Source organism: Melospiza melodia, chromosome 2 (genome assembly GCF_035770615.1).
Source record: "Melospiza melodia melodia isolate bMelMel2 chromosome 2, bMelMel2.pri, whole genome shotgun sequence".
NCBI classification, from domain to species: Eukaryota; Metazoa; Chordata; class Aves; order Passeriformes; family Passerellidae; genus Melospiza; species Melospiza melodia.
The window spans coordinates 83,471,615-83,492,867 of record NC_086195.1 but is presented as its reverse complement, the minus strand read 5'-3'; the positions used below and the strand labels follow the sequence as shown (position 1 = coordinate 83,492,867).

Sequence of the window (21,253 nt, the reverse complement as noted above, 5' to 3'; positions counted from 1 at the left end):
AGGGTATGGGATATATGCTAGGGATATTTAGGGATATATGCTAAGATTTTTACTGCTGATGAATTATTTCACATTCTGCTGAAGTGCAATACCTGCACATGTTCATCTTTTTGTTCGTCCCTGGTGGGAGTGGTTCTAGCTGGCCATGCTATCTCAGGGTTGCACAGAGAGGATTTCCTCCACTCCTCCATGTCTTCTGGAGTGATGGGAGGAAGAGGTGGCCTGTAATGACTCCTCTCCATTACACATGCCCACAGGACCACTGAGGAAAGGACTGTGTCACACTATCTTTTCCCTTTCTGAGAAAGAAAGCCCATAGACAACTCCAGCTTATCTCCCTTCTGAAGCAGTGCAGCTCAGGGTGCTTTCCTGGGGTGTCTGTGGTTCTTACCAAAGCTGTCCCCACACATGCCACCAGGTCTCAGCTTTGTGCAGAGGAGGTGTCTGTTGCTGCATGTGCAAGGGCAGGCAGAGCAGGGATCTCCTGTTACTGAGCATGCTGCTCTGAGACCCCCAAACTGACACCAGTTATACCCCTGGCAAAGTTCTCTTCTCCAGCAAAACCACTGGGGATGTGTGCTCATTTCAGCTGTACACACATGGTGTAAATGGAAGCAGAGCTCTTTATCTCCAGCACTGAACCTCTCTTTCCTTCCCATGTCGCCACCACTTAAGAAAAGCACTCAGGAAAATGAGCAAACCCAACCTGCTAGATTGAGGTAGGGCTCTCAAATGAGAAGTGGCTATTGAACTGAGAACTTCAGGAGTGCCCTGCCTGAAGAAAGCAGCACTGGCAACAATTCTTCTGTAAGAGCTGTGGAGATGCAGAGGATGGAGGAAGGCAGGCATTGGGGAATAACTGGAAACCTGTTTTGCCATTGCTGCAGTATACACTGGCCATGGGGACAATAAAGCTCTCTATGAAATGACAATCAGCCAAAGCATTTCAGAGGGGCAAAGCAGGGAGCACAAGATGTTGGGCATCTGAAAAGAGCTGTGCTCAGCTTTTCTGAAGTGGGCTGTCATAGGCAAGGTGAAGGCAAAACACAGGGAGGATCTGCAGTTCTGCCCATCCCACAAGGGTTTGGCCTGAGCCTCCCTTTGCTGGCCACTTGACACAGTCTGTACTTAATGGGTGACCCAGGAACTGGTTTCCCACATGCAGGGAAAGCTGAGAGGTCCCTCCTGTTCATAGCTCCAGTCATCAGTGGTTCCAACACCTGCTGGTACTCAAGGTGTGCCCTGATGCAGTGGTCCTGCTCTCCTTTTGCCTTGAGGTAGATGAACCCAACACCACACTCATTCTGGAGAGATTTAAGCCCAGAAGAACTCAGCCTGTTGGCTGAAGCCAGAGCAAAATCCCACCCTCTCTCCCTCTCTCTCAGGAGTGGCAGTATCTTTACACTCTCTCTGCTGTCTAGATCAGAAACTCAAAAGCAAAAGAGGGGCATGCAGATATACAGGGAACACACAGACCAAATGGGATGCATTGCTCTTTCTGTCTCTCAACCAGCAAGAGATCTTAGAGATATTAACAAGCAAATTCTGAGCTTGGCGTCCTTTGGTTTGTAGCTGAACTGCGAAACACAGCAATGTTCATAAGCTCGTGATGCATTCCCAGTCACTGTGCACTGCAATGGTCCCAAGCTCCCACTTCTCATGACACTGTGCTTTCTTCTCAGCAGTGCTGGTGTTTGAGGACAGAAGCTATGGATTCATGGAGAGCAATTTGTATAGCAAAGATGATGCACAAGTGTGTGTGGTGATGAACTCATCTGCACAGCAAAGAGGTAAAATCAAGGTTCCCTGCACAATCACACAACCCTTTCCCACTTGGCTTCAGAAAACATTTCACCATGGAGGTTCCCCAGGATCAGGTCACAGGGAATCAAAATAACTGCTCTCATGTAAAGTGAGAAAATCACTTTGTTGTTACTTTCGTTGTACTACTTACCAACTTCCTCCCTGATCTTTTCAAGCTCGACTCCTAACTCCTTTATTTTCACAAGGGCATTTTCATTCTGTTTAAGGAAAAAGAGAAAAAAATATGTATAGTACCCAGGTTTATCCCAGATAAGCACTTTCACATGTTCATTTAGTAAAGCAGATTAGATTGATTCCACATACTACTTTTTCTTTTTTTTTTTGTTTTAGGGGATTTTTAGGGGAGAGGAGTGGGATTATAATGAACTCATTCAGTTTTTAAATCAAGCTTAGGAGCTACAACTCGTGGGCTACAAGTACCTTGTATGTCTATGAGTACATGTACACACACTCCTGTACACACAACAGCGCAGAATACTCTGTTAACTCCTATGTGTCTACAAAGACATCTCTATTTTTTTATAATTTTGTGGTCAGTGTATCATTTATGGCTGGACTGCATGTACAAGATGGATGTATTAAAACTGTTAAATTTTTTTCATCTATTTAAGCCTGCATTTAGCCACCTCCAATCATATCAATACATTCACAAAGTCAAACTCACAGAGCAGATTGCTGTACTCACACCATTTTATGCATGGTGAGCATTCACATACAAACACCACTAATAACCTGATGTTCATGCCCATCTCCACATCTATTTCTGTGATTTTATTTATTTATTAGGGCCCCTTTCCTTGACTAGTCTCAAAAGAAATCTGAATATTTAAGGAGTAAAACAGATGAATTGGCTAAAGGAAAATTAAAATGCATTTACATGAGCAATGTTAAGGTGTTATTACCAAAATGCAAGGACTTTGACAGTAGTTATCTGACTAGTGCTGTGCAAACTGACAAACAAAATTCTTATCTCCATCCACTGGAGTCTGATTTAGTACAATAAATCCCAGCATAGCAGTTCAATCATATGGGCACTTTAAATTGGGATGTATCATGAATCATATTAGAAAGAAGACAAAGGAATGTACCCTGCTGGGAAGATCACTAATGATTAATAAAACTAGATCAGGTTACTATAAATATGTCCCGGGTTAGAAAAGGTCAAGAATCCTTAAAGGACACTACAGAAAAATCATATTCAATACAAAAAGCAGTGCAACAGTAAATTGAATTAAAAGGAGTCCTAGGAACCAAATCTTTCTGTATTAAGCAAGCAAGGCTAATAAAAATCTAGGGCACAGACAGGATTACTTTGGCTGCAGGATACATAGCAGATAAGATAGCAAGTCAGTTTTATATTACAGAAATGAAAGTGGAAAAAAAAATCAGAACTTAATGTTTCTGTGTATTTTTCCTGCCCCTAACTTTTAACTCTGTTAAGAGAAGTAACACAACTTCATTTCTAGTAATACCAGAATAATAGAATCTGGACTTTGAATTAATCCCTTACATACTGCCCTTTTGGGATGATTTCCACCAGATCCAAACTACATCCATTCCAGAAAGTTTGCTGTAAATGGAGTGATAAACTGAACTGATTTGAGAGCCTTGAAGGCTTGAGGAGCCCCAGATGATGTGGGCATCTTTCTCATTCAGTTATGGGCAGAAGCAGGAGTGCAGGGCATGGCTCCCCCAGTGGCTCCTCCTGGCTCCATACCCTGCTGAGTAATGCACAGGGGGCCGTGTGCCAGGACTGCAGAGTGCCCAGTCCTCACCCACTGCATTAGGCTCAGAATAAAATTATGTGGATTCTTACAGATTTCTTTTTCTTAATTAGTCAAAAAGTTATGGGAAAAAAAAAAAAGTCCAGATAAATACAGCCTGATATAGCAAAAAAACAGATTCCTTCACATAGATTCCCAAACCAGCAGCCTTACAGGAGTAAGGTTTCCCCTTTTGGAGAATATCATTGCATCTGCCCATATGGTGTGTTTAACTCACTGGAGTCACTTTCAGAAGTGCTCTTGACAGACTGCCAGGCCTGGTGCCCTTGGAGGAGGGTGCTCAGGGATACACAGGACTTGGAGATGGGAAGCATCCACTCGAGTTACCAGCTCTCATTCTTTGAAACAGAAGCCATTCAAAGCAAGGGAGCTCTGCATAAATCATTGCCATCACCTACTGATGAGCAAAACTCAATGGGATTGTTAAAAGCAGGTAAAACCCCCATTTTTGGGGAGGAAAAGCATAAAAATTTTGATTCCCCATAAGAAATATTACATTTTACATGATGTTTTATGTTGGCTAAGGTTTTTCCTTCCCTTGAGGACACTTGGTGGTGGGATCCTCTCCAAAAATGTGGACAACTGCCATGGTGCCAGCTTAAACATGCTATCCCATAACTCCATCTCCAGCATGAGCACCAAGCCACCAGGGCAGTGGGGGTCATGCCTGCCTCCCACCACGCTGGGGCTGTGGTTTCCAGAGCAGAGCAGCCCCTGGGGCTTCCATGGCAGCCAGATCAGCACAGCTCAGGTGCCTTGGCTGTCATTTTACTGCTCTGCCAGTACTTCTTGCACTGTGTTTTATTTTGGTCAGAGCTTCCTGTCTGCTCTTTGGGAGCTTATATTTCCTGGGAGATCAGAAGCACAAGGGTAGCCCTCAGTGCCAAGGCCTCAAGCAGTAGAACTCTCTTTCTCAGAGGGCTCTTCTGGAGAGCAACAGCATGAGTCCTTATCTTCCTCTTGTGGAAGAGCAGCGAGGTGCAGCTTTGGCTGATCATCAAGTCAGCCTCATGATTTCCTGGATGTGCAGTGAACTCACAAGTCCCTGACACCTCCTGTAACTGCAACCTGCTTTGTCAGTGTGACACGATGGGTTTGGCCTGCACATGTTCCTGCGACACTGTAAACATGACAGCAGTGCAAAACAAAAGAGCCCCTGCTTGTTATCAGCAGTGTGGCTCTGCAGATAACCAGCACTCCACTGTCAGTGTAGCCAGGGAACTGGGAATGCCAGAGCCAAGGAAACCAAACATTACAGTAGGCAAATCTGGATCTGACTTTGGAATGTAAAGCTACCACGTTCAGTGCTGAGATTCCTATACATCCACTGTCAAAACATCAATGCAATTGAAAACTTCACAAGCACACAAGGAAAACTTCCCCAAAACAAATGGATAAGAAACCAAGTCAAGAGGATATCCCATTAATCAGTCTTCATCAATTATGTCAACAAACTATTTGAAAGAGAAGACAAGGTAAGAAGCAGTAGAGCAAAGAGTTGAGGTGCCCTCCCAAGAGTTTTGCGTCCACTAAGGCTCAGCATACCAAAGGAGTTTTGCAGGGATTCTCTACTAGGTCACCACTTGGAGTTGAGCCATTGCAGGTGAGCATCCAAGGGCCAAATGTAACTCAGGTTTAATAAGGTTCATCGACGGTACCCACCTGTTTTCAGTAGGTGAAAAGATCAGAGACCCCATAAGGAGATTGTGCAAATATCCACCATTTTCAGTGCAACAGTTAAATGGCAAGGAAGAAAAAATATTGCTTTGATGTGGTCTGTAATTCCCTTTTTTAATGCCCAAAAATGTGAGACCAATACAGTGCATTTTGCACAAATCAAAATGTCACATTTACTTTTCACGTACTTTTATGAATGATGGACTGCATTACTTTTTAGAAAAATTATGACAAAGGTCTTCTGTTGGCTGCATCCCAAGAAATTACTCTGACAGTGAAGTAATTTTCATAAAATAAGATTACACTCATGATGGAGATGAAGAAAAACATCTTCCTCATTCCTGAACTCTGCAACATAATGATTAAGTCTTGTGCCTGGAATATGTCCCATCTCTTCAGACAGAAACAAAAGTAGAATAAGACAGGCAGAATGATATGTTTGTCCTACTGATCTGTTGAATAGAAGACACAGTAGCAACTCTTTTTCCTATCATGAGCTCTGAAGCACATAGACCTCCCAATATTTTGCCTGTTAAAGGTTTGATGTTGGACAGCATTTCAGCAAGTGAAACAGACACCTGTGAGTTCTCCATTCAACCCAAAATATGATGAGGATGGACTGAGGCATGACTTACATTGGTGCAACAGCTACAGAAAACAAGGCAGGTAGTCAGCAGGTAGGCAGAGGTGCAGTAATAAAACAGGAGTTTGTGCAATTAAATAACAATGGCCAAACCAAGAAGCGTAGCTTAAAAAAAAATCAGCAGAATTTAGATATAACTGCATGCAAGGACCTAGACAAAATAACTTGGTAGGAGAAGTCATAATCTGGACCTGAGGATGGGCAAGATGCTGGCGTTGCCCAAACAGATTAAGAGAGGAGGTAGTGATGAAAGCTTGTGGCCAGAGGCTGAATGGGGCACTGGGCAACCTGATCTCATTGAGGATGTCCCTGCTCACTGCAGTGGTCTCAGGCTAGATGAGCTTTAAAGGTCCCTTCCAACCCAAACTATTCTGTAATTCTGTGGTTCCATGAAAGGCTCTGCTTTAGTTGCATGGAGCTTCAGATGACAGGAAGACATCCTCAAGGAACATCATCAGGGAGACAAGTCGAGATTCTACCTTTGACCAGGAATAACTGAGGGATAGGGAGGCAGATTTGAGGTTTGCCTTAGAGTCTCTCTCCTCTGAGAGCTATAACCTAACTGAGAGCTATTAATGAATTAAAAATACTAATGAAGTAAACCTCCAGGTACTTTTAAACAATAGGTAAGTAATAGTAGATCCATCATAGAAATGAAAATGGGTCAGATCAGGTAAGGAGCACCAGAAAATTGCTCAGACCCACATAGGAAGTCAGCAGCAGCTAGGAAGCAATCATGGGAGCCTGGAATTACCTTCCCAAACTGACATGGCTCTCCACCCTGCCAGCTTACATGTGTGCTTATATTCTAAGATCCAAATGCATGTACAGTGTCTCCACTGTACAAACACTTCTCAGTTCTCCACAGTATCTCCTAAAAACTCTCTGCACACAGATGCTCTGTGGCACTTGTTATTAAAACTGCTCCTCCAAAACAGCTGTCTTCCATGCAGAGCTTTCAAAATACTAAAAAAAAATGCCCTGACCTGCAAATGGTGCTTAGTCACTGTTGTGCTGTATTCAGACCTCCCTGTGGCAACGTATTATATTATAATTGGAGAGAGAATCATATACATTGGGAATTCTATTGTACCAATAAATATTTCAGATGACACTTGTAGAAGCAATAACTGAATCCCACTGCAGCTGATACTCAAAATTACCTACAATCTTCCTTTAAAAAGAGGTGTTTTAACACTGCTGTTCAATCATGCTGGTTGTCAGGCAATCCTTCTTCATAACACCCTTTAGGTTAAAGTTTGGTTAAAGTTTACAAGCATTTAGATATTCCACAGTGACTGCACTTTGCTAAGTTTTATATTAACCCACACATTTTTTCTTAACCTGGTTAGTAGCATATCTCAAGCTATATTTGAACTATCATTAAGTAAATGGGAGACACTATCAGTTTGTAATGTAACAGTTATATGAATATACCATAAAGCCAAACTCTAACAAAATACATTGCACAAACGTGTTTCTGCCAAGACATTTTCTATTAAGCAAATTAAATGCATATATTAATTTTCTCACTCTTCTGTACATAAAATCCAGGCAAGTTTCCAGAAGAATAATGGGAAAAACTATGTATTCAAGGTGTCCCACAACATCTCTTGCAAATGCTATTTTCCTGTTGTTGGAAAATAGCATTTTGTTGTCTCTACCTTCTGCACTGACATTTCTTACATGACCCATTTTGGTGCCTAGGAATGTGTTTGATTTAGATTCACACAAACATAAGAAAACAGGTAGTTTTGTCTTGTTTCACTTCTCCTAGACTGGAGGGTCATTCCTCTGTTGGAGTGTAAAACTTTCGGACAGCTAGAGGCTGAATAACCTCTCTTCAAACTTTAAAACTCTCTGCAAGTTTCCTTTATAACTTGTACTCCACATGGCTATTACAAATGTAAGAGAAGCAGAGCAAAGCATCAAACCGACTGTTGCTACAGAAGATGCCAGCAGTCCCTCCTTGCTTCACGAGCATGCAACCCTTCCATTTGGACTGCAGGATAAACTTATGTAAGGCACTGCAGTGCATGAGAAAGCGACACTTAGACCTGTCCCTGGCGAAGGGGAGATCAGCACAGTGCAAACAAGCCGAGCATCGCTCCCCTCTCCGCCTCCCGGGAAGCGCATCCGCCACCGACCCCAGCGACAAGCAGCAGCACACGCTCTATCACCGCTACCGTCCTTCCCTTTCCCTAAAGGACTTTAAAAAAGAGGCAAAAGTACCGTCTCGTCCTCGCACAGAGAGGGGGGGAAACACGTGGAGCAGCATTTGCCCATGCTGGCAGGACAGCCGCCCACCGGACCGACAGCCGCCGGACAGCCTCCCGCCCGGCCCGGAGCACAAAGGGATGTCACGTCCCGGCGCGCCGGGACCGGCCAAGGGCACCTGGCACCCCGATGCCTCCCGGGGCGCCAAGGGATGCCGGGGCCGGGGTCGCTGTGCCGGGAGCGGGGAAGGGACGGTGCCGCGGGCGGGCGGCTGCGGAGCCCGGCGGGTCCGGCCCCCGGCCAGCGCTGCCCGCCCTGCCGCTCGCCGCTGGATCCGGCCTCTCCCGAAAAGGCCGCTCCGGCTGGCAAAGGCTTGCCCACAGCAGGGCACGTCCAGCAGCGCCATCGCAGGGAAGTGCCGGGGCGGGCGGCTGCGGGACGGGGCCGCAAACTTCGCAACGACAGCCGCAGAGGCGCTGAAACCCGAGGCTGAGCCTGGGCTCCCAGCCGGGGTGCCGCTGGCTTCTCCTCTCCGTGCCGCATCCACGGGCACCGATGAGCGCGGTCCCCGTGCTGCGCTCCCGCTCGGATGGCGCCTTTAAGCCGAGCGGGTCCCGGCTGGCTGCCGGCGGATTGCTGTCCCGCAGCGCTCCCAAATCCACTCCCGGATCTGCCGCACTGGGCTCCTCCCGGCCGCCGTGCGGGCCCCGCCGTCCTGCCGGCTGTGCGCGGTCCTGCGCGGCTGTGCGCGGTTGTGCGCGGTCCTGCGCTGCTCTGCGCGGTCCTGCGCGGTTGTGCCGGCGCGTCCCCGGGCGAGCGCAGCGCTGCGCGGCTCCGCGGGCCGGGCGCTGCCTGCCAGCGGCTCGCCCCAGGCTGCGGCACCGGCCGCCAGCTCGTCCGCCCGCCGTGGGGGTGTCCCCCCCATCCCGGGTGTCCCCCCTCTCCCGGGTGTCCCCCCCATCCCGGGTGTCCTCCCTCTCCCGGGTGTCCCCCCCATCCCGGGTGTCCCCCCTTTCCCGGGTGTCCCCCCCATCCCGGGTGTCCCCCCGCTCCCGGGTGTCCCCCCCATCCCGGGTGTCCCCCCTTTCCCGGGTGTCCCCCCCATCCCGGGTGTCCTCCCTCTCCCGGGTGTCCCCCCCATCCCGGGTGTCCCCCCTTTCCCGGGTGTCCCCCCCATCCCGGGTGTCCCCCCGCTCCCGGGTGTCCCCCCGCTCCCCGAGACGCTCTAATCGCCCCGAAAGGACTTTCCCTGAAGTCGCTTAGTTAAATCGTGAGGACGATCAGCACCCACTGGACCTCGGTGACTCCTCGTAATGGCAAAACCAGTATCAACGTACTCAGAGACTTCTGTAATTCTCAAGGGCTGGCATAATTTTTTGCCCCTGCATTTATATATTTACATCACAAAACCTAACCTTAAGCTGCCTATACACACGGGCGTGCTGTATATATCCGGTCTGTATCAGTTTGCCCTCTGGGAATACATTTTCTTGGCCGGACCCAGGACATGGAGCTGCAGCAGCCTCATTTCTCCTGGGCTGCTGCCTTTGGCATGGCATATTTACATTACAATTTTCCTCTAACAATTTACGTTAAAGCCAATGCCGGGAAAAGGCAAAAGAGCTCAATGACTCACACCTAAGGTGGTACTTGTGCTGTTTAACCTGAAAACCACTATTTTCCTGAAAGCCAAATCACTACCAAACATACAGAAAAGTGACATTGCCCGTACTGCTGAACAGCTCTGCCTTCTGCTGGGAAAGATGCTCAAGTCTGTGCTTCTCTGGACAGATGTTTTTGTTTAAATGTTTGTTCAACTGTGACTGGTGATGCACAAAGTGGTTTTAAAAATAGTAGGAGCCAACAAGAATGTCCAACAAAACTGTGTTAAATTACATTTAAATTCTCAGGTAACTTCAGTTTATGTCAACTTCTTATTCTCTCTCTCACTCTTCCCCAGTCCTGCCAGGACTTCAACTAAAGTTTTAGAATATCACAGTCAAGTAATTAAAAACAAACAAACAAACAAAGCCAACAAGATAGAAACCCCGCCTATCACCCAAATAAACAAAAAACCAAAACACCAAACCGAATTTAAAATTGCGCTCCAAGTACATTACTACAAACGCCTTTTAACATTTGCTTTCAAGACCTAACTTTCAGCATCTGAACAGTAATTTGGTTGGCCTATTGAACAGCTACAGAGTAGAGGTACAATAAGACTTCCTTGTGTGGTGAAATAATTTCATCCTCACTGTAGGAGCTTCTCTTTCTTGCCACACAACCTGAAATCTGTAATTTGGATCTTTTACAGCCCAAATCCTGACTGGAAATTTTTTAACTGCCATACAAAAAACCTACATAACCACTTGCAGACAAATTACCATGGCATTTCTCTGAGTTGGCCATTAGAACTACAGTATTTAGGTCCACCTCTGACTGTCAGGCAGGGAAAACAAAACCTGGTCAATATTCCTTTTGTAATGCTTTTAAAATGAACAACTCATCTTCTTCAACTGCTTTGCTAAGAATGGGGGATTTGTGGCTTGCACATGATCATAAATCCAAGGTAAATGTTAGCTAGCAAGGTCTATGCATGACTTTAGTATCTCTTAAGCACTAAACTGGAAGAGAAAATATTAAAGTGAAACTTAAATTAAGCAGAAACCATCTGTTGTCCTTCTGGCAAGGGCGAATTGAGGTCCCACAGGCTGATTTAGGATTGATAAGGGATAAGGATGTGCTTGGGAAAGCTGCTGGGCTCTTAGGTCAGCTTAGATCCTTTTGGAGAAAGTAAGACTAAACTCAGTTTGAATTAAACCTCATCTTTCAGGTGAGTAAGACTAAACTCAGTTTGAATTAAACCTCATCTTTCCGGTGTGTAGCATTAAGGTGAGAAAAGACCAAAGTTGAGAAAGCAAGTGGAAAAAATAAACTATTTTAAAGAGCAGTTCCTCAGTCAGACACACAAACAAGGAGGATGAAGAAAGAATTTAGGAGGGTCTGCGGTGGCAGCATGCTGACAGGTTGGTTACTATATGGAGGGCTGTGAGCACACACCTGAGGGCAGCAATGCCTCGGGAATTAAGGATACAGAAAGGGAAATGAACGTAACTGAGACAGGAGCAAAACACTCAGCAAAGCAGGCACATCCAAGGAGAGGCCAGCCCCTACACCCAAATTCTATGAGAACTGACACTTTAAACAACAGGTTCAAAATAAGGTTTTAAAATTATTGATTCTTAATTTTAAACTGCAAGGGCCATCTGCTTGATTTCAGTGGCATGTGACACTTGGATCAAATACTGACAGGAATAATATTTTAAAAACACCCTGTTCAGCACAACAGAGCATCAAAGGCAGATAGATCCACACCAGTGCAGACTGCTGCCTCTGTACACTGAAATAATTGATATTTTTACATAAGGGTAATATGTAACTCCCACCTATTGGGGACCGAGTGACCACGTGGCGCCACCACCACAACATTGCTCATGGGTCTGGGAAAGACTGGGAGCTGCTGAAGAAGTGTTAAGTGGGGAGAAGGCCTTTGGGGGAAGAGGACAAGGAGTTGCAGTAAATGGAACTATTGGGCTGAGTGGAGACAATGAAGAGAGCAGTTCAAACAATCAATCCTGAGGGCAAGTTATGTCGTTCAGTTTTGACCCTGGTCAAATATTAGTGAATGCTGATGTGATGTTGGGATGCACTGTCCATCAGGGGAGATGCTAAAACACCAAGGTGAGAGAGTTAAAACACCATGCTTGTCACGCTGAATGCTATTTAGGGCTATATAGGGGCAGTCGTGATAAGAAATACAGAATACTGAGCAGTCCAAGGTCCCAATCACAGGGACAAATACCAGGAAATTCAAGTAGAAGATGGAAACTCATCAGCTGGAAATAACAGCAAAAACCTGTGTTGCTTATCCCGTCATGGAATGAATAAGAATGATGTCTACTGTATAGATGTGAATAAAGCAAATACAACCTTAGGTTCTAGGAAACACTAAGAGGGAAGTTTGAGTGCTTCAAGAAAAGCCACAGAGAGATCTCACCTGAAACCTCAAACAGCTCTGGTTCCCCATGTTTGGGGGATAGCAGTTCTGAGGCAGGGAATATATATAACCTACACCACTGGAGGGGTACCATGTAAATACACATCTGCTTCTTCTATGAAAACAACAGTAAAGTTGGAAAATTACAGCTTTCTACAAATATAGGGAGAACAGTAAGAGAGGCAGAAGTACTTCAAAGTCAAAAAATGTATTTATGTAAGGATAAAAGAATGTGAACTTGGGCATACCTAAATCACAAGAGAATCTGAAACAGTTCTCTGGTAGAAACAAAGGAAAATATAATGACTTTCAAGCTGAGAATCAATCATTTTAGAGAAGAAGTTATAGTGTTTGGCAACAGGGAGGATCTGGATTTGATGACCTGGAATGAACTTTGCTAGCCTTTCCTTTCCATACCAATATATTGCTATGGATTTTGCTGATGGTCCACACCCAGAATGTGAATGTGCCTCTGCCAAACTGCTTTGCATGGAGCTCTGTCCCAACAGATCTGGCTCACATTTCCCTTCAAGGCAGAATGAACAAGTCTGTGGATAAGACAGAGATCAACATGAGCTGGGAAAACCTGCACTGTTAGTTTAAAAAAACATTCTTCATAAAAGCTGTGGTTTTGTTTCATTACTGGAAAGAGAAAATACAGTTAAGTTCCACAAAGAAAGGTAAGTTCCTTATGTAAAGGATTAGGAACAAACCTAAGAGGAAAGAAGTCTTGTAAATTTAGATTTTAAAACATAAAAGTAATTGCACAAGACAAGTGACTTAACAGGGTATGTTTTACAGTATTTATTGACTTCAGTGGAAACACAATGTAGTTAGCACCTGACAGGGTAAGGCTCCTAGGCAATTAAAGGCCAAGGAGGATACCTGCATGTTCCTAAATGTCCCAGAGGAGTGGCTCAGTCTATAAACAACCTCTTCTAATGGTAAAGAGGCACCATGGGCAGCAATTTTCCCCTACAGTGGCAGAATCAATGCTTTCCTCCACAATGCACATAATACTATGCGTATTTACTGCCCAAGCAATTCCAATATTTTACAGCTATCTGAACTAAACTGACAGAGGTAGGGATAAATTAGCCATATTTTAGAATTTACTACAGTCCCCAAATGGGGCACATTATTCTCTTTAGCTCCATAATGGTCTTTATGTATCACTGTATACATTCTGCTCTGTAGAGAATGAACAGTCAATCATCAGGGTTTTATACATATATTCTAACATATATAAGAAGATTTTAATTCCTAATCATTAGTATCTGATGTTTCCCTATTTTATGGAGGCTGGCTAACCTTCCTGGGAGAGATATAGTGCTTTCCCTGGATTTTCACAGTGCAAAGATGTGGCGAAGTGTGAAGATGGAGAAGGAAAAACAGAACTGAAGACTGGGGAAGGCTCTGGGAGATAAAGGTAGTAATGCAGAGCTATGTGTGTCCCAGAGCAGGAGAATCCTGAAGGGAACTGCGTATTATTCATCCTTTATGAAATGCTGGAAAGCTTGGCTGAGGGGCAGAGCATGTGAAGTATGTCAAACAAATATTTCATTTAATTTGAATAGATAACACTCTGAGGGCATGAGCAGCAAAAGACAGTGCAGGAAACATGAAGGAAATGTTTTTGCAAGAGGACTGCCAGCTCCAGGAATTAGTTGGTAGGGCAATATCCAATGCTTATGGAAATAAACAAAAGAAGCAAGGAGAAAGCTGATAATGGTGAGGACCAAGGAGACTGAAGGCAGCACCATGGGGATACAGAGAGAGATTATTGGGAGAGAAGGCTGAGGTGGGGCATACCGAAAGTTCAGTAATTTCTTCACTTGGTAAAGAAACAAAAGTACAGATTCAAAAAAGAGATGAGACTAAGGCGAAAGGAAAGATTGTACTGCAGGTGGCATTTCAGAGGACAAAGGGACATGCAGTGGTGAAGGGAGACAAGGAACAGGAGACTGCGGGAATGAGGAGAGACGTGTCAGTCAGATGCAGAGGAGCTGGTGCACGACTGAGGCACGGCAGGGTCTGAGGTGTGTCGGCCCTGGAGAGCGATGGATAGGCCGGGCTGTCGGCAGCTGCCGCCCCTGGCATTCCCCGCAGTCAGCGGCGGGAGGTGACGGTGGCAGCGACACTGAGCGCCCCAAAGCACGGCGTGAGGAGGAGCCGGGCTGGCGGCATTCCCGGGGACAGGGCTTCTGTCTGAGGCACCGCAGAGGCAGAACAGGGCAATGCTATTCCAGCAATGTACTCTGAACAGGAGGCTCAGAAAATCCTTGAGTGGCGTGCCAAAAACAGGAGAGCAAGGCAAAAAGAAGGGACATCCAGCACATTTTATGTGATTGCCACAACCTATTTCTCTGCATGTGCTCTCCTCAAACTCTGTTACAGTTTGTGTGACAGAACATGCAGGTGGACTCTGTCAGAATTTTGATATCTACAAGAGGGAAGTTGAGTATACTGACAGAGTTGCAGACAAGTTGGGAAACTGAATCTATTTTTCAATAGGCCAAACATTGGCCTCAAAGACTGAAATTGATTTATTGTCAGTATTGTTAATTCTTCAATTCTGCAAGCAGTAAAATTTGAAAACAGCCTCAACTAGTCCTAAACTGTCTTTCCAATTTCACTTATTGAAATTGCCAGTCACATTGTATTTCTGTGAGTGCTTGAAACCAATGAAGATGAGCACTGCTGTCAAAGGAAATGTTTTAATCTTCCCCTATCCTGGTCACTTGTTTTGTCCCAGCTTCCTTGCTTAAAGTCCCTCAAGTGTTTGGGCACTGAATCAGATGGGGGTTAAAACTAAAGCAGGGATAAAGTGGTGAATTTGGGGAGAGTCAGCTTTTCTGGCACACGGCAAATCCCTAGGACAGGGAATGAAATCCACACTCTGCTGTTAGCCAGGAGGAGAATCCTGTCACAGGAATCCTGAACCCTAATCTGGTCAGACTGAAAACTACAGTGGAAATAAGGAAAGCAAATACATTCACTGTTACACTTCACTTTCCTTGCTGGAGGTGCATTACAAGTTTTGTCTGACACAGCTCTCCCATCATCAGTTTTCCACATTGCTTTCACACATACACACGTGATTCATTACTTTCCAGGTTGGGGTTGTTTATTTTTGTTCTTGCCTAACTTAAAAAAAAAAAAAAATCAGAAAATGTAACAGTGATTTGGGGATTTCTGAAGTCATGAGCAGTCAGGAATGAGTTTCAGCGAGATGACTCAGCTAGAGCTGAAAGTTATGCCAGATGGCCCCAGAATGGCAATTTCCCTTGGATTTACAGTGAGGTTTCACATTTTGTGCATTAGTCAGTACCATGAGGTTTAAGTGATCCTCAGGCAATTTATATGGAAGCAAATGTTTTTTAATATAGTTTTTCAACTGTACAATTATGCTATTGCATATTTGGATGAATAGAATGTTTACTCTAGAATTTAACAAATTAACACAGACTACATGCCCTCTGTTTCTGAAGTGAGAGAGCCCAGCCAGATGACTCCTTTTTAAATTCAGCTCTCATAAAAAAAGAATGTGAGGATCTAAACAGAATTCCTTCAGAGTTTTGTTATTTCTGCAAGTGTAGCCTTACATGTACTGTAGTGTCAGTAGCTTGCAAGGCCATGGATTAAAATTCATGAGAGAACAATGCTTCATTACTATGTTTTCTAGTTCTTGATGTCTGGAACAGTACAAAGTAAGCATTCCAAATGAACTAACTCTTGATGTCAGGGAATTCATGCCTCCTCATATGAAATATCATTTATGCACCAAGATCACAAGGAAAAATGCATGTTTTCACTGAACTCCTCACCTGCTCTCTCCCCAGGAATACATCCCCTGCAAGGCTATATCTAAATTCCAGACCTCCAAGTAGCTGCAAGCAGATAGCCATTTTCTTAAATCAGCTTTGCAGAGAAATGTTCCCTTCTCCCAACAATCCTCTCTCTTCCACTCCCGAGTTACTCTGGGCCCAAGCCAGTGACAACTTCTAGCTGCTGTACTTTGAGGCCAAGCAGAGCAAGGCACAAGTGCTGACATTCTATGACAGCAATGTCAGTGGCAAAATATTCCAGCAAGTTTACATGGACCAAGTTTCTCCTATTGGAAAGATTCTCAGTGCTCATGTACTTACCACCATTAATGAGAATTCAAATTATCAGCTGTGGGCTTGGGAGGTTTTTACACAAAGAAAACATAACTCAGATGATTTTTAGAAGTAATTTTATAAATGTATCATTTATACTAATTCCTTTGTAGCTAGAGCTGGATTTAATGAATAATAAATGATAAATGATAAATAATAAATGATAAATAATAAACAGTTCTCAAATCATTATAATAACCACACCACCACCTTCTGAAGTTACGACATGTGAGAAGTGATTGCAGGAAGCTGCACGTGAATTAGTTCTCAGAGGTGAGAGCAAGGCCAGAGAATTTCAGGGGGATTGCAGCTGAAACCTTTTAGAGTTCATTTCTGGAATCAGACAGCTCAGACCTTAAAGGGGGTTAAGCAAGAGACAGGCTGTGCATTGGGTATATGATCCAAAAGTGCAGATACATACTCTTGGATGGCTGTGAGGACACAGAAGGAGTATCAAGGAAATATACTTTCAACTCAAAAGGACAGCAAAAATGTCCTAGGAACACAATAATTACCATTTATATATATATATATATATATATCTTTGAGTCATGGTCTGTCTAATCTAGATCCTGCATCGAGCCATGATTATTGCCAGAAAATTCAGAAGAAGGAGCAAGTAACCCTGCATTAGAGGGTGTGATGAAAAGCTGTTCTGCATGGAAAATTCATCTTAACATCTATCTGAAAAAGGCTTCCAACTTTGAAATAGGCATCTCCCCTCTAATGTGTATTGCACCACCAAATATTAAATGTCAAGTTATTCTTGCTGCCTACAGAACTTAGTAGACTTTAAGGACAAAGGAATGGTTCAATCAAATAGTATGATTTTTTTTTATTGCAGGACATGATATTTTACCCAGTTGCTTTTCTATAACTACATTTGATGAAAACATCCCCTCTATAAAGTCATACATTGGCAAACTGCTGACATGAAGGTGTGGATTTACTTTCTCTTCTCAAAGTGGTTTCTTCTAATAACTGATCATCTCTACTCCTAAAAGTCTGTGCTTCCTTCATGTGTTGAAGCTGCAAAACTTCTGCAAAAGTTTAGCAGGGATTTCTGCTAAACTTTCTCCTGATTGGGGGAAAGTGCTTTCTGGTATACAGCAGTACCTCCTTATGGGAATTATTCTCCTCTGCACTCATCCACTTTGCCCTTTTTTGCAAACAAACCAACAGTTCTCTGCTGTCTCTCACAAAAAGGGATTTTTCCAGACGTCAGAGTTGCTTATTACTTGTCTCTTTTTCCTCCCCTTTTTTTTCATTGTCTTCTGAAGATGTGTGAGCAGCAGTGCTCAATGTCTATATTCAGTATCAGTCTCCCCAGTGCTGAACGTGCAGGTGCTGTCACTGCCTCACTTTGACTGGCTGCACCTCTGCTCACTCGCCCAAAGATCTTGACAGCTTTTCTTAGCACACGTTCACAGAGGAGCTCACATTGATTTGTGCTGACACCAGAAACTCTAATTACTCCTGGGGGTTACTCCCTTCCAGCTGATGGCCAGACCACAGTTCCAGGCAGAGCTGGTTTCAGCCTGGCTTTGCTGCATCCATCACTCAAACCAGTGCGGTGGGAATGTGAGCCTGTTGGTCTTATATGCTCAAAAGTGCAGGCAGCTTGCACTCCACTCATCAAATATGGGGCTCTCCAGCTGCTGAAATCTGTAACCACAGTCCACATGGATTGCAAAGGAGATATGAAACTGTACTTGAAAAATTGAAGACCAAATCAGAACTTATAAAGGAAGTGCTGCATTTCTGTCAGCATGTCTATACGAGAGGTTTTTGCAGACGTGGCACACGGCCTTGACACACATAAGGTGAAGTAGTTCTCATGGATATCTGTATTTTCAAGCCTTGCTTTGCACTGGAACAACCTCACATCTGCCAGGAATTCTGATCAACAGGGAAAAGTTCCACTACACTGCTGCAAAGTCTCTCTTTTGCGTCAGCTCAGAATGCATCTGCTGATGGATCTACATGAGAGGACTTGTGATATTTACCCTGTCACCCCCTGGGACTGCACAGTAATTTTGGAGAGACAGGGAGTTATATCAGCAGAGTGTTCTAGCTTAGGAGTGTGCAGTGGTGAGGGAACACAGTAAATAATCTGAAGTCTTTCTACAAATGACATTTAAAAATGCCTTTGGGGCAGGGGAAAGAAGACTGAACATTTTTTTAAGTGCATCTAACACTCAGCAACTTCTAGTACTTCATTTTAACTAAAGATTGGTGAAATTGAGTTTTACATGAAACAGAAGATATTCTAATAATGGGAAAGAAGACTATGGGACTATGGGAAAGAAGTTCAAGCATTATATATGAATGGCACCTATATAAATATATGGTATATACCCAACTGCTCCCTATTTATTTCTAAATTAATCTTTTTCATGTATTTAGCCATTGCTTTAAATGTGTTATGCTCCTTTTTAATGTGTTTGCTTTTAAGAATACCAGTTAGCAAGAGGTGAAAGAAAAAAAATTAGGCCAAATATCTGGAAACTTGTACCAAATCAGGAGGTGATCTCTGTGTTTTTTTGCAGTCAGAGCAGAAAGAAATCCCAAAACCTTTTCTTTTGCAACATGGATCCCCCTGGAAATGCAGAGATATCTGGACAACATCCAGTCCCTCCTCAACATTTTCCTTCTACTTTCCAGGGCAGAATAACTCCTCAGACACTCACACTATCAAGCATATCTTTCCATAACAGGCATGTTATCTGTGGGTTGTCCTTGCCTCTCCAGAGGGCTGGGGAGCTTTGACTATCACAGGCCTGCCTTGGTGCTTACCTCCTGCCTGGCTGCTAACTGTGAGGCAGCTTAAAGCAGGCTGCTCAGCATTACACAGGTTTTTCCAAGAAGCTTCAAAAACCATTTCCAGAAAGGCAGCCAGCTTCAGCTGCTGAAGGGATCACTACTTAAGTATCTTGTGCTCAGACCAATCCCCCAGGCTAAGGGTCAGCCTGAGCAAGGTGCCTATGTCAGGCACAGGAAGAATGTCCCATGTGCCAGGTGATGCAATATTCCAGAAGAAGGGGGAAAACAGCTTTCTGTACTCTGGGGGAAGCCAAGACACAGAACTGAGGAGCTGTGAGACCAAAAGGGTGCTCCTGCAGCATGCAGCCAAGTGCCTGGGGTACCAAAGCTCAGGTGTATAAAAGGCACCTCCAGCCTCAAATAAGGTCCAAGTTCAGTGCCCCAGTACTCCCCAGCCTGCACACCAAAGGTGCCAGGGCTTCTTGTACAATCCATGTGCACACACTCAATACGTTCCCGGAGGAGAAGCATCGCTCTGGGTCTATTCATTGACTGTAATGCACTAAGCAATTTAAAAAACCCCAACAAAACAAACCAAGGAAGAAATAGCAAATTTCCCCCCACAGATGAAATGAGAGTGTGGTAATAAGAATAGCTTGGAGCCTGTTTGCCTGAGAAGCAGCCATCAGCCCAGCAGTGCTGCTGAGGACACGTCCTGCTGCTCACGTCTGCAGCTGCCTGGAGCCATGCGCTCGCTGCACCACGGGAACACCAACAAGGGCAGATGGGACAAACCTGTGTGGGATCTAAAACATTCATCACATCCATTTGGTGTAAATAAACATGAACAGTGGGAGTATCCCTGTCTGCGAGCTGTAGAAGAGAGCTCACTGGGCTCTCTTCTACAGCTCGCAGAGCTGCATGCACACAACCACTGCTGCCTCTGCACCTCCTGCTGTACGTGGGCTTGACGGGACTTCTTGGCTGCCCTCACTCTTGCACTTGGGTGACACACTGGCAGGACATCTCACTGTCCAGTCCTCATCCAGGGGTGCCCATCACTGTGACCCTGCAGGCGATGCCAGGCCCTCTGGTGCTCTTGCCCTATCCCCCATACAGCCACTGGAAACACAGATCCTCTTCCCAGAGGGTCTCTGAAAGCAGAACACGCAGCACAGGGTGCTTGTGTGCATGCAGGTGTGTGTAACCACATAAAAACACACTTATCTTCCCAAATAAATCCCCAAAGAAACGAAATATATAGTAAGTGACTTATAGACTAAGTCACCTTGACACACCAGTTTTCATCAGGCTTTTGCCTATTTAGATGCTAAATGCTCCAGGACTGGGATGTCATCTTTGTGTCATCCTCAAAATGTCTGGCACTCGTTGGGATGACTGTGGAATAACAAAACTGGAATGTCTTCATTTCCATCAGGAATGCTATATAGAACTCAAATATTAACAAAGAGGAATACATTGAGTCAGCCAAGTGCTTTCTGTTTTCAACAAACCCAGTTCAATCCCATTATCTTTTTGTTCTTTGTTCTGTGTAATTTGATTAAACACAAGCTAATGTTAACTTAAACAGATTGTATTCCACTGGTAAATAAGAAGATAAAAAATTGATTTTTTTAAGTGAGGCTAACCTTTATGTTTTGTGATGGCAAAAACCCTAATATTCCTGCAATTTAAAAGCTGGCACATAGTTGGTTTGATGCACATTTAGCATTGCCAGACCTTTATTATGAATAATAAATTGGTAATTTTTTATACTGCAGAAGTATTAAGATCACTTGAAAAAGCTGAAGTTCTATTGCACTGATCATTGTTGCCAATACTATTATAATGCACATATAGGTCATTACTGGGCATGTCTTTATTAATGGCTGTGCCACTTTGACCTGAGTGGGATGTAAAACCACCAAACAAAAATATTGCTGCCAGAGGTGTGAAAATCCCAGCAGGGAAAAGGTAGAGAAGGCCATGAGTGTGTATCTGAGGGCAGGAGAGCTCCTGGGATGCTGTGATGGGCATCAGAATGAGGGATTAGGTGATTGCTGAAGTTGGCCACATAGGAAAGAAGGATTTGGATCTTCCAGAGGGACAGATTACTGAGAAGCAGCTA

General features: G+C 44.3%; 1 protein-coding gene across 3 annotated transcripts in view; it reads right to left on the bottom strand.

Moving 5' to 3' along the window:
• Positions 1–21,253, bottom strand: part of MTUS2 (microtubule associated scaffold protein 2) — a 264,605-nt gene that overhangs the window by 24,114 nt on the left and 219,238 nt on the right. For all 3 annotated transcript variants that reach the window (XM_063149100.1, XM_063149101.1, XM_063149102.1), the window contains one exon: positions 1,955–2,021. In XM_063149100.1, coding sequence (XP_063005170.1) covers positions 1,955–2,021 — 67 coding nt within the window. The remainder of the gene's footprint in view (positions 1–1,954; positions 2,022–21,253) is intronic.